The 14,975-nt window shown below is 32.2% G+C and overlaps 1 protein-coding gene and 1 long non-coding RNA gene across 8 annotated transcripts in view; both read right to left on the bottom strand.

Moving 5' to 3' along the window:
* The window catches only part of LOC148236158 (uncharacterized), a 502,848-nt gene that overhangs the window by 208,856 nt on the left and 279,017 nt on the right, over positions 1-14,975 (bottom strand). The window lies entirely within an intron of this gene.
* Positions 1-14,975, bottom strand: part of LOC148236180 (tripartite motif-containing protein 3-like) — a 61,106-nt gene that overhangs the window by 37,477 nt on the left and 8,654 nt on the right. For 4 of the 7 annotated variants that reach the window (XM_088185108.1, XM_088185109.1, XM_088185102.1 and 1 more), the window contains exon 1: positions 13,682-13,933. The exons of 2 other annotated variants lie outside the window; for them this stretch is intronic. Coding sequence is in view for 3 of the 5 variants with exons in the window: in XM_088185102.1 (XP_088041228.1) it covers positions 13,682-13,707 (26 nt within the window). In the remaining 2 variants the exon portion in view is untranslated. Of the gene's footprint in view, positions 1-13,681; positions 13,934-14,975 lie in introns of those variants that run through there. One more of the 7 variants, XM_088185105.1, reaches the window with a different exon arrangement.

The raw sequence follows: 14,975 nt of genomic DNA, 5'->3' as shown, positions 1-14,975 counted from the left end.
CTTTTCAAAATCAGTATATACAACATCTACTTGTATTCCCACATCAAAAAAGTTCGTCACTGGTTGAGAAAGACATGAGGTTAAGCAAAGTAATAGATCATTGTATGAAATAGTAACATTTTAACAAAAAAAAACCGTAATACAAACCGTATACATCAATATAGATAAACTAAAATTGAGCAAACTCTGCGATAAACATCGCTTATTTGATCACAGTAAATCCGGATGTCAGATATACAACGAACAAATTTTAAATAGTGATACAAATACACAATATGATGTATATTGTGTGTTAAATAATAAACTCAGAATACATCAAACACTGTTTATGATATTATGGGGATTAAAAAATCATACACAAAATATCCAAGATCTTCAATATCATAAAATATATCATTACTTGAATTATTAATCAAGAATAACGAATCTCTAATGTGAATTTACATATATGTAACATATTTAATCATCTTTTTAAGTCGACAATTTCCTATTCTAAATCTTCAACTGACGCAACACTAATCGCTTTCACACATTTGTATTTCAATGGACCTTTTATACTCGAGACTCTCGAGTCTTAAAACATTCCTTTACTTATCCACTTCCCGGTCGTTTTGCTTTGATTTGTGTGTTTATTGAACTTGTATGATTTCTCCGATGCACACGAGTCAGTCGGTTGTCTGTCATTTACCCCAAAAATTCGCCGTCGGCTAACGAACAAAATTTGTTTCAATTGACTCAGGCAGTGGGCGTTTGTTTGTTTGTTGCGTTTATTTATTTTTTTATATGCTTATTTATGCTTATTGTTCAATCTCTCGAAACTGCGCAGCAACAAACCAATCAACGCAGAGAGCGCAAAAACGTAACAGAATCTGCGATTGCTTTTCAGAGTGGCCATAATCGGATTTTTCAGATTTTTTTTCCAACTAACGATAATCGCGCTCCATTTCCCACGATTACGGAACACATTCTTACATTATTATACAGAATTGCTCTATTCTGGCGAACAAGGAAAAAAAGCGATTCGAGAAGTAGCCGATTGATTCGATTCGTGTCATCTTTGTGTGGCTGGATGACGCTTGAATGACTTTTCTCAAGGCATTCCGCGTTCTTGTTTTCTTTATTATAAAAAAATGTATAGGATTTTACGCCTAAGTGACAGTAGATACAAAAAACCCATATCAACTGATAATAACAAAAGATATACGAAAAAAATATTCATATTTTGACCACAGTTAAATTAAATATTTTTATGTATATATGTGTAGGACATAACCTTACATAAGAGTACATAAAATATTAACAATAATATCTGTTATTATGGCCAAAATGTTTTAATCGATCCGAGCGGGGGAAGGTATATTTGTTGGGCAACAATCAGAAAGACGAGATATTAGGCAATATGGGTGTTTCACTGGTCCTTCGATCCTCAATAAGACGACCTTCCTACGTAAGTCTAGGTCGCACGCGTAATAAGGAAAATCTCTGACTTCTCCCCGGGGCGAAGTCAGAGGTTAAGCGATAACATTAATGGCTACACCACAGAATAGTTAAACAATAGCATTAATGACTATACTACAATGCTTTCACCAACCATAAGTACGTGGATAAGATCAAATAAATATTATCTGACGGATAGCTGTGCTTTTTGTGTAGTTGTTTAATACATATTTTATTGTATGCTGTACTTAAAATAATACTCAAGAACCGAAGCCCTGTTAATTATGTGGCACAAAAAGACGAGGGTTTTCTAGAAATTCTAGATTGTATCTATTCCATACCAGCAGCTTAAATTAATGCTTTCATAAATACACACGTCGACGCGACTCGAGGGAATCATATATAAGAATTTTGTGAGAAATAAAAATGGTTAATGTTATTCCTCGTGTGTATAGACCAACTATATTAAAAGTGAGTCGGTTACATCATTTATGCAACAATATCAGAGAAATATTACACACAAGGCACACAGTAACCTCGAGCTCTTCGATTGATGCGCGTATACAGCTGAACTAGCATATATAATAAATAAAATCTGACGATTTGAAACATCTGTTTTTATTTTTTGTAAATTATCAATATAAGAAACTTCTATGTCCTTATATAATGAATGAAATCAAACATTTTATAAATGGGTTTAAACTTAGCTAAATTTATTTACTAATATTTTATGTTTATAGTATTTGTGAAAATTATTTAATTTTATTTAAAAAGTAGTTCTATGTATTGATATTTAAATCCCCAAGTATTTACAAGTACATATTAACTAGCATGATGCAGTTATGAGATATTTAAATATTTGAGAATTTACCTGTATTTTTATAATTTATTACAATTATAGAAAATGATAATTGATATATTTTCATCTTTCATATAAATGTATTATAAAGGAATCATCGTTTATTAGACATTTTTAGGAAGACATACATGAGTTAACCTTAAATGTAAAATATTATTTTATGTACTACCTAATTGTTCAACAGATTTTTTAAATATAAAAAAATCCTCTTATATTGAATAATAATAATAAAAAATATTTATATCAAGAACATTAATTATATATTCAGTACCCATAGAAGTGCAGATAACATGTTCTTCCCTTGCTGGTTTTATATTTTCTAGCAATAAGAATAATAAAAATCTAGTGGATTTTGAAGCTAATTTTCGACATATATGTTCCTGCTCTGGGGTCTTCATATTTAAACATTCTATCTGATTTTATAAAATACAACAATAATATTGAAGCTATTCAATTTAAACTGATTTATGAATACTCTCCATTTATCTATGAAAAAGCAATTTAATAATAATTTACTTTGTTTTTAATACATAATATCCTAATTTTAAAAAGGGAAATTATTTTCAAACCCGTTTCTCTACGATCATTCTACATATTTACTTAAAATGAGAAACTATGATAATGAAATCAGGATACGATTCTGAATAGGATTATACTATTCATTTCCCACGAAAAAAAATAATATAAATACTACTAAAATATTTCATTAAATTATTAAAGATAATATCAGTTAATAACAACACTAATTTAAATAACATATGAGGGTAATAAAGTATCAAAATACCCGTTAACATTTTTAGAACTACGATAGCATCATACATTTGGGACGATCAGAATAGGCATTGTTTACCTAAAATTCAAAACTGTGCTCATAGTGTATAATTACTTCTATAATTGAATGATTCAAGATACAATTTTATCTATAGATCTGTGTGAAAATTTCTTATCGAATTTATAGAACGCAATTAAAGCAACGTGTTAGTTCAAAACGTCCATCGACTTCAATATTGAGGTCTACGAACTTGTAATATGTTCAAGTGTTCATACAAAGAACTAATATGCGCCTAGAATATGTCCTTTACAAATCCAATATGCATTATTTAGTGGGCGTTATTATTTAGATTTTTCATTATCATTGTAAAGAAAAAAGTTACGAAACACAACTGCAACTGACTTGCTTCCGTCAAAACCAACTGTCGACCTAGTAAAGTTCATACAAAACATCTGTCCAAATTGAGCAGATGTTAAAACGTGGATAGCTACAATATAATAACACTGTAGAATGAACCGATGTTTTGGTATGGCGGATGAGTCAAGTGGTTTCAGAAATACGATCCAGAAAAATTATCAACTCTTAAGAGCTCGAAAGATAAGTTAACAGTATCGAAGTCCACTTGAACGTTTATTGGCAATTCGACGATGACATCAAGATTATTTTCGTGGTGAAGAGTTTTTCAAGTGACTTTGACCCGAGGAATGTTTTGAATGCTTCCTCAAGATAAATAAATACAAAACATTATTTAGCTAACAGCAATGTCAAACATTTCGTTGCTGTCATTTACCGGCATGGATAATTATATTCTCACGTTTTATGCGCAGTTTGCCTCAAACTTTAGTTTTGGAATGTTTCTATATATTTTTATATAATTTTGACGAAATTCTAATTGTTTTTATCAATTACCTCACATATACGATGCGAAGTTGTTCTTTATTTAGAACTAAAGAAAATCAGATGGGTATGTTGTTAAATTTACTGCGCAATTTATGACATAATATTAATTATTATTTACATTAGAATGTGTTGAAATCTTAATTTTTAGAAAATATTTTATTATTATAAAAAAATGCAATATAAACTTTTTATCAAACTGGACACTTCACATTCGACATTGCCACCCAATAACGACATCTGTGTATTGGTATAAATAATAATTTGTGCAATAAAAACATACGTTTATCAAACACATTGGTGTCAATAGCTGACTATGTACGTTATTTAAATTCGTTTATATCGTTTAAGCTAGTTTCAATTTTGGAGTAAGAAGAGAACAGCGAAGAGCTCGGAAGAATATTTAATAATATTTAATGCCTGCACTACACTCTCTGGAAGTTGTACGAACCGAAGTTACAACTGAAGTCGGCCGAGATCTACGACTTCGAGTAAGTGACCACACTGTCGCAAATTTGACGTCCGTCCGTCGAATGACGTCCCGACGGCGGCTTCTGTCACGTACAGTCGGCATATTTGGGCGCGATCGTAAAAGTGCCAAATAATCGCAATTTTTAAATTGTCATATTATTAGAATTACGCTACTGATAATTATAAAAATTTGTATTGGCACTCACCAATACAATATCAGTGAAAACTTTTCGGTCGCAAATATTCAATTTACGCAAAGTCTTTGTCGGCTTTTGCAAAATGCCATAAGGCATAAAAATGATACTCCAGAATACGAACACCACATCTGTGACTATCCTAGAATTTGTCGCCATCGATTCTAAATAAGAATTCGTTATGGTGTGACATTTATATAAACCGATCTAGGAAAATACATAAGGATATTTGAAACGATTTTTTTTAACAAAATCAAGTACCACTAATTATTTTTTAATTATTTAATTTTATATGAAAAAAAAAATAATAACGATATCTGTTAGAAGAATATACTATCAAAAATATAATGAATCCCTTTTGGTGCCCTAAAATATTCAAAGATGTCAGTCCCCGATAAGCATGTGGTATTATAACTTGACCACGTGAACACGATGCAGCGCTCGACATGCGTGTTAACCATAGGCCGACATTTTGCCGACAATGTTCGGAAGCACTCGAAGCTGGCCAAGTAGACTGAATTACACCCACTTTACCTCCCGTTCTCGGTAACTTCGGACAACTTCCGAAAGATTTTAGAGTGGGCAGAACCGAACTCGACCGAAGTAACCCACTATATTCTCCGTCCTTGGCCAACCTTGGCCAACTTCCAGAGAGTGTAGTTCAGGCATAAGAAAAAATAGTCTGGTGATAAATTATATTTTAAGACACGTGCCTTTTTCATGTGTTACATAGGTGATTTTAATTAGTACAATAATTTGAAGCAAACAATGATATGACTTTGAGAAAATTAGCATTATAATTTATTACAAGAATACCTAATTATGTAAATTATATTTTAAAAAATGTGGTACAAATTTACCGAAGAAAAACTTATCGCTTTATTATGGAACATTCAGTATTTTATTTTTGAAATAAAAGATATATTGATAATTAAAAAAAAAATCTTGGCATCTACAATTACAATACAAAGTTGATTTTCTACTTAACAAATTACTCAGAATATCATGATTTAATCTTGATTGCTTCTATAATAGTTTGAAGCGTGCTCTGTCAAGATGTCATAACATGCAATCATTCCGGAATGACATATAATTACATAAGACTTTGATCGTATTTTTAGTGCGTCGCTATAAAATAGTGTCGTAATGTTACACTTTTATATTCACTGTGTTTGACCGTGTCATCTTAACCATACAAATCCTCCAATCATTCAAGCAGCACTGTCAATCGAAAATCAAAACTTACGCAACAATTCTCGTATCATCATCATATACATAACACATTTATGTACTTTTTAGTGCGTTCTAAATTCGAGGCGTTTATCTTCCGCAAGAAACTAGGGGAACGTATTGAAGAGTAATTCTTCTCCATTCACTTTTAGACATGAAAGGAAGCGTGACTGGCCGTCACTTTCCAATGTGGACAAAAGGGCTCTTTATCATTTGGATTTGCGATTAAACTTAACTTATTCATTTTGATTTGGCATGTTCGATCGAAAGTTCCACTTTCGTTGTGTTTATTCTTGGAGTGAATGGAGACTTGAAAGTCTACTTGTATAACAATATTTAAAGGAAACGCTGAGATGGATATTTCCGCGAACGTATGAATACCCAAGGACAGTATCTTGTCTTTAATCTATTCTTTAAAATACTGATAGTGTAATCTATTTTTTGCATTCAAACTAGATTTATAAAAAATGTCTTTTTCTTGACTACGTGTTCTCTTTTATTAAAGTTTAACTATTCAAAAAATTAGTTTAGTTTTTTTCTTAATTTTGGGGAAGCTAGTGATATTTTTACGGCAGTCTAAAAATTTAAATTCTGCTAATGAGAAGATCACTCACGATTTTTTTAAATTTGGGTTAATTCAGTGAGATAAATAAGTTAGGAAATATTTTTTATAGAAAAATGAACAATAGTTAAAAAAGTAATAAACCATTTTAAATATTAGGTCGTTTCATATCAAGTGGCCGATTTTTATTTAGTCGGAAACTAACTGTCATTTGGAAAAAGATGTTCGTAATAAATAAGAATATTTTCTAGTCATTCTTTAATTTTTCTAATTTGCAGGGCCGCCGTGAGCAAACCCGGGCCATGGGGAAAACAATGGTTCCGGGCCTCATATGACAAAAATGATATTTTATATATTTTTTAACATCGTAATATAATGTCTTGAATAAATAATAATAGGTACGAGTTAACCCTTTCTATGCTACAAATAAATATAAAAACTGGCCACCGTTGCGAAATATTTTATGCGAAATATTTTAATTAGGCATTAAAAATATATACATATAATATTTATCTGATAATTAGTCGCGTTTTCTTTTCTGCTTAGTGTTGTCATATAGTGAACTTTCAGACCAGGTCAAAAGCAATAAAATCGTTCCATCGCGATGAAAACGCTCGATTATCAAGCGTTTATATTAAGACTTTTTATAACAATATTACGAGTGAGAATCGAATCGCCGTCGCCGTCGCCGTCGCAGTGGGAACGCTCGGTAACGAGCGTTCCCACTGCTACGGCTCCGACACGATTTTATTGCTTTTGACGTGAATTTTTGACTTCTGAGAAGTGATAATTGTTTTTTGCACTTACCTATTGGCCAAAATTCGATTTAAATATACTTTGATCAGCCTTCTTATATTACTATGGACTTCTATCCATAGTGATATCAGTAAGGAAATGCAGTTTTTAAATATGTTCTTCGTTAGTTCACATAAAAAATATGAAACTATTCTTGAAGAGTATTATTACCGGCAATGAGAAATGTTTACTCTACGATAACTAAAAGAGATCAATACAATAGTTATACATTAAATAAGAACTGAATCACTTTGTGGTATAATGGGAGAATTATTCATCAATTGTTTCTTAAGCCAGATGAATTGAAACTATGCATAATAATTACTCATAAAGTATTGAATCTTGGTAAACAGACTTCATAATTCGAGAACTCTTATGCCTGCCCTACACTCTCTGGAAGTTGTCCGAACCGAAGTTACAACTGAAGTCGGCCGAGACCTACGACTTCGAGGAAGCGACCACTGTCGCAAATTTCATATGCCGTCCGGACGGCGGCCGTGAAAGACGTAAATATTCAATTTACGCAAAATCTTTATCGGCTTTTGCAAAATGCCATAAGACGTAAAAATAATACTTCAGTATACGAACACATGTGTGACTATCCTATAATTTGTCGCCATCGAGTCTAAATAAGAATTCGTTATGGTGACATTTATATAAACCGATGTAGGAAAATACATAAGGATATTCGAAACGATTTTTTTAACAAAATCAAGTATGTACCACTAATTATTTCTTAATTATTTAATTTTATATGAAAGAAAAATATAATAACGATATATGTTACAAGAATATACTATCAAAAATATAATTAATCTCTTTTGGTGCCCTAAAATATTCAAAGATGTCAGTCCCCGATAAGCATGCATAACTTGACCACCTGACCACTATGCAGCGCTCGACGCCTTACTGAAATTGAACCGAGTAACTCGTTCTATCTCAGTTTGCGAAACACTATATCATTATATCTCTCACTCTTGTCACTCGAGAGAGCGAAAGGGGAAGTATCTCACCGCTCGCGCTCGAAAGAGCAGCTCCGACTTCGGTCCTTTTGCCGACAATGTTGGCCAACCTTGCCAACCTTGGCCAACTTCCAGAGAGTGTAGAGCAGGCATTAGATCACTAATTACTGTTACAAAAATAAATGAATTACGATTGGAAATTTTGCCTCATCCCCCATATTTCTCTGACCTATCTCCTACAGATTATCACATTTTAAAACATTTTGATTTATGCCTTTAATAATTAATGAGATATTATTACAACTTCTAAAACAATAATTTTATAAACAAGAATCATTGCTAAATCGTTGGCAATAAATCATTTTTGTAAATGGAGCATATTTTGATTATTAAAATTGTAGCTAAAATATATATAGCGTTTTATATCTCACTAAAATAAAAATAGCTTAATACCACAAGACTTTCAAAACGTCATTAGAATCTAATAATATTTGTTATTATGTACGTCGAAGAAAAAATATGCTTGATTAGACGTATATTTCGATTTCAAGCTAGCTGCATTTGAAGAATCTGATTTAAGAACTCAGTAACAAAAAAGTACACAGCAAAATACTCGTGCATTTTTTCTGACAATTAAAGTGAACTCGCTTTAACATATTTTTTGTAAATTATCGTATTTTTTGCTGTATTCTAGTCATTTAATTTTTTGCGTATTCTCAATTGCAAAATAAGAAATATAAGGACCGTCTGAATGTATACATAAAATTACTTCTAACGGATTATATTTAAAAATAATATATGTAGTATGTATATCCAATATCATTAAACGCTATAATAATATTTCCAATTTAGGAACAGAATGGTCGTAAATATAGCATTAAATATTTTCTCAGATTATCGAGGAATTGAAATTAATTACGTGGTGCAAAACCGATTACGTATTTGGTTATGATTAGCTAATCGATTCATATCCAACAGTACCTTAAGAGTCACGTCCCTCTCGAAAATGGAACTTCCGGCAACTTTACCAAAACTGGTGTATTACCACCTCTCCATACTAATCTATCTAATTGAGCACTACAGCATAATTACCAGGTATCCTATCTCCCACGAAATAACAGCAATAATAAAATAGATTAACCCGAAATGAATTATATAAAGCGTGTTCTTCTTGCACATATAATTAATTAAAGCTTTATGAGGGAGGGGTGCAACGGTAAAGTGAACTGTTAAATTATTTAAAAACATGTTCGAGACTTGGTGTACTACATTCGCGATAATTTAAAATTGTATGAAGTATGGAACATTATGTACCAAAGTGCAGGTTACCAAAAAGGGACCACGATAATTATGGTGTGCCTCCAGGGACGTATCTCCACGAAGGGAAGTTGAAAAGTACGAATCATTCTTAGGAAATGATTTTATATAATCGTATGAAAAATGTATTTCAATATTCATAGTACGCCCCTGTGTGCTTCTCTTTGGTAAGTAGCACTTACTGTGGCTTTAAACGAAGTTTAAAAGTGCATTAAGAGCTACAGACCTTATGGGTACAAAAAGCTTAACTTACTTGTTTTACAAGTTTTGTTTTAAAAAGAGGATGTTAGACCTGGAATAAAATGGAACATAGCGACTTGTTTTTAAACTGCAGGCAAAATAGTCACAACTTTATATGACACGCATATCTGTGATCTATATAAATCAGTGTTGCTAAATAAATACATTATATGCAGAAAAAAACATTCCTATATATGTAAATATAAAGCATGATATGACATACACAATCTTATAACTGACTCGCATTACACTTAGGAAAATATTTTTTTAGCTACAGAGATAAACCTTTTCAAAGACTTGATAAGTATTTGGACCTTTTATTAGTTACTTATACTGATGATTTAAAAAAAAATGTGAAACTCTTTGTATAATTTAAGTAGCGTGCAAAAATATCACTCATCAAAATCATAAGAATTTAAGATATATTCTCGGTGAAAATATTTATAAACTTTTTAATATTTATAAAGCTTAAAAAAATATTTCAGAATACATATAAGGAAAAATGTGGAAATTTTTCATTGGACTGGCCCTGGAATAGTCCTTAATTAAATCTATAGAATATCTATGTGGCATAATAGATAATAAAAAAACATTTGCACAATTCAACGAGCAAAAGAAAATTCATAGAAGTGATCGAAATAGTATACTGCAACGAATTAGATTATTATTATTATTTTTTGAACCGTTGATTAATTCCATGCTTTTCCGTGTTTTACAGTAACGAAGCTATAGGCCCTATAGTATAAGGGGTGCAACAAAATAATACCCAGACCTATAACTGCTGGAGTGCCCCAAGGCTCAATACTGGGTCCTTTATTATTCACTATATTTACGAGCGACTTTCCAACCAAACACCGCGGTAACGACATAACTGCTCTATTCGCTGATGATACAGCTATTTTGAGTACCTATAAAAATCCTCATCGAGCGGTAATTAAGCTTCAAAATAAAATTAAAAATATTGAAAAATGGTTCGACAAATGGCTGGTCACTGCAAATCCACTAAAAAGCGTCGCAGTAATGTTCTCTCTTAGAAGAAAAAAAGCCTTTGCTATAGAAAATTTAGCCAAAATTAAAATGTATAATAAACCGATAGAATGGCATAATAAGGCCAAATACTTAGGTCTTACCTTAGACTCTAAACTTTCGTGGAAACCACACATAGACACTCTAATTCATCGAGTTAAATACACAAGAGCTAAGCTTTACCCCCTTCTTTGCCGCAAAAGTAAATTAAGTATAAAAAATAAACTGCTAATTTATAAAGCAATAATCAGACCCGCAATGTCTTATGCATCCCCTGTGTGGGGACATATTATAAATACTCGCAAATACCCTCAAAAATTACAAGCCCAGCAGAATATTTCATTGAGAATCGCAGCAAACGCTCCTTGGTATGTTCGCAATTCGATGTTGCACCAGGATCTACAAATAGACACTCTTAAGAATCATTTTGAAAGGCTTAATAATAGACACCGCGAAAGAATACGAAATCATGCAAATGGCTTAATAGCTGATTTGCTTGATTAATTCCAGCTAATATTTCTTTAACTCAAATAAAATAATAACAAAAAGGTGATGCGTGCTAACACACACAGACACCAATCCTCGTCAAGCAGGTGAGAGACTTAAGTCTAGAAACTGCGATAAAATATTAGATATTATATATAACAAAATAATACTATTTTACGTAATTATTGTTTTAGAATTTAATAATGAATTTCCAAGTTTTATTAAATTATGTATGTATTAACTTTTACTGTTTTATTTTTTAAGTATTTATTTTATTTTTTTATGTGTAATACTTCAATAAACATTAAAACATTTGAAAAATATAAATTTATTAAACAATTAACTCCAAATCATGACCTGATAGTTCCAATGCGTCATGATGGCAGATACAAAACGGTTTTATTTAACATTTCATATTTTTTTAAATGTAATGAATCTGACCATCATTAATGGACAAATTTCCCCAATGTGTCATGATGACCATTATACAAAAATATACGAAATATGATGACTTTTAAGATGACGCGTTTTTTTTGCACGCTATTTTATGTACAACTACAGTTTATTTCAGTCGGTTTACAATAACGTAGTTCAAAACGTGATCATCACGCGCTTTAAAAATTCCTGACTTGTGATTAGTCGTTCGCCATGGGGGATGTGCCGGTACGTGTAAGTACCCAGGTTATCGAAATTAGTATCTTATCGTCCTTTTCACCTTCATTTTAAAATTAAATTCGCTGTGGGACAAAAGCAGAAGCATTGCTTTACTTTATGTGTTTTTAATTTTAATTGATTTATTGTTTCTAACACTTGAGGTACAGCTGTCGCTCTTTTCACAATTATTATAGTCATATATATATATATATGTTTTATTCCAAAAATATCCTATGTATTCCACATTTTAGCATTTTGAAAAAAATGCATACTTCGTACATGCGAAATTAAAGTGAGCATCAAAAATATGTTATTTATGCAATCTGTAAATGAGCAAAAAAAACGACATTTATTCTAAATTTTTGAGAGAATATTTATAATTTTAGCATCTAGCATGACCTTTCTAACATTTTTCGCAAATTGCTTAAAATCAGGGCTGTGGAGTCGGAGTCGGAGTCGGAGTTGGAGTCGTGGAGTCGTGGTGTTTTGGCCGGAGTTGGAGTCGGAGTCGGAGTCGTGAAAAATGAGCGACCCCGAACATTTTTTATATAAAATGCATTTTTTTAAATTATGAAATTTATGAAATTTTAATTGCGTAATGATGAATGTGTATAGCGTATGAACATAAACCGCGTAGAAAAACGTCAAAAATACCTGATAAAATTAAACATTTTTGAGTCGGAGTCGGAGTTGGAGTCGGAGTCGGAGTGGAGTCGTGTTATTGGTAAATATCGGAATCGGAGTCGGAGTCGTGTTTTTTTTAAACGACTCCACAGCCCTGCTTAAAATACATTTAGAGGGCGGGGGGCGGGGGCGGACTGCCCCGCTTACTCATAGCTATCGCCGAAAAACATTAATGTATTTGGAAAGCTAGTTGAGAAGCTGGATGGCTTGTGCAAGAGGAGCGTTCTCAAGCGCTGGCGTTCTAGCCTCAATGGGTAAGAATGAGGATCGCGATCGCGACTCTCTAGGATAAATTAGGCTTATGGATGTTATTATTCACAAAAATCAAAGAAAGAAAATATATTATTAGAATACCAAAAATAGATTACATAAATATTAAACGAGGTAAAAACTTACTATTAGCAATAATAATATGAATACATAAAAATTTAAATATTTTGAATAATAGTTTCATAAACTAGTATCGTACTTGTTAATAATAACGTAATTTCAATCAGCAAATGCATCTCAGACTGGTATTTTTAATGAGCTGCGGTAAAAAAACACTGCCCAGCACTCGACCGATACGCTAAAACTGAAATTTGATTATTGTTTATATTAGAAGAGCTACTTAATTAAATTAATTTAACTCAGAATGCAGAATGTGTATATGAAACATTATACTACGCCTGCAGATCCCAAAGGAACTCGCTGCTATGCGATGAGTCACTCACCTTCATCAGAATTGATGAAAAAGAACTAGAAAAACGATCGAATTCCGGACACGATCAAAACTGATTTAGCGATAAATTCGTAGTGTAATTATAGATGTATATAAAGGTATTGGGTTCGTCGAAATACGAGACCATAAAATTTGACAGGTATCGCGTACTGACCTCATATCGATAGTTATTTTAATTGTAGTGATTGATGTACACAATTATTAAACGCTATCACAATCTGTGCACTATCAAAACACGTGCTATAATAAATAACACAAATCAAAACAAGAAGTTGTTTATATACGTATATCTCACGGATGTTGATATTCGGTCCAACGTATCGCATAGGTTCTATCGATCTAAACGGGATGTTAATATCACACGAAAGACTCACTGTATGAACCTGCGGAGTTCGTCCATGTCTGGACGGGTTGTAGCACGTGCGCCCCCACGTGCGCAAGTCACCGCCTTTGTTCGCAGCTTCTCTCCAGGCGCATACCTCTAAACGCGAAGAGCGACGAACGGTGATTGTCCGGAGCGAACGCGAATATCACATGTCTGGAAGATGTTCGCGATCGCGAATATCAACAGCGGCGAGCGCGAGACCGCGAACACGAGCGAGAGAACGCTCAGCTGACTGACAACTGCAGCGGTAAGCTGGCGCTACCCCCCACCGGCTCTCTGGCCAGAGATTGTAAACATTTTCCAAGTTAATTATCGATAGTGTGTAACTTTGTACAGCCCTAATTTTTTTCTAACAAACAGGGAAATCATTGGGGATGGGAAAGGGGGGTACGCTAATCAACCAAACCAAACTTGACCAAATGAAAGTTCTAAAACTAAAATTAGTTTAAGAACTTTCATTACGTTAGGTTTGGGTTTGAACACTAAATTGACGTTTCGCAACTGTCAAATAGAGTTATAGACATTTTAGAGCAGCTTTTAATTTCACTATCGCCTATCAGTTAAATTATATTTTTAAAATTATAGTATAAATAGTGGTGTGACAAAATAATTGGACCAGACGGTATTTTTAATATTTAAAAAAAAGTAAAAATTATGTTTTTGCACATTTTTAATCTGAAAAATTAATATATATTAACACCACCTTTCTCTTTCATTACTTTGAGTACTCTTCTAGGCATACTCTCTATACCCGCTAATTTATATATTTTTTTGGGGACGTTTAGCCACACGTTTTCAATGTTTTTTTTTCAAAATATCTAAATTAGTATTTGCGCACTGGATTGAGGAACTTATTAAAATATGTAGTTATTGTTTTTCAAAATATGGGTAAAAATTACTAGCCAAAACGTTTTTATATTTATCTTATTAAAACGTAGTTTTAAAACTTTCATTAGGGTAAATTCAAAATAAAAATTAAGCCAACTCATCTCACAGGGTAAAATAAGCGTAAAAAGAAGTACAGACAGACGTCGCGCCTCGCATGTTGCTCCATAGTTTGTCTGCACTATGATATTATACTATATTTAAAAAATATGATAGCCATCCTATCCAAATACATTTTCATCAGTAGATATATTTCTACTAGGAAAAATATAATTTAACCAAATAAAATTATATGCTGCTCAAAACTAACCTACACGAATTAACCAAATCCAACTTGACCTAATAAAATTAATTATAGTTTTAGAACTTTTATTAGGTTAAGTTAAAAATACAAACTA

This window comes from Plectrocnemia conspersa, unplaced genomic scaffold (assembly GCF_051122295.1).
Source record: "Plectrocnemia conspersa isolate PC_06_02 unplaced genomic scaffold, ASM5112229v1 ptg000004l, whole genome shotgun sequence".
NCBI lineage: Eukaryota > Metazoa > Arthropoda > Insecta > Trichoptera > Polycentropodidae > Plectrocnemia > Plectrocnemia conspersa.
Note: the sequence above shows the minus strand (reverse complement) of the source record. Positions and strands in the feature narration are given on the sequence as shown.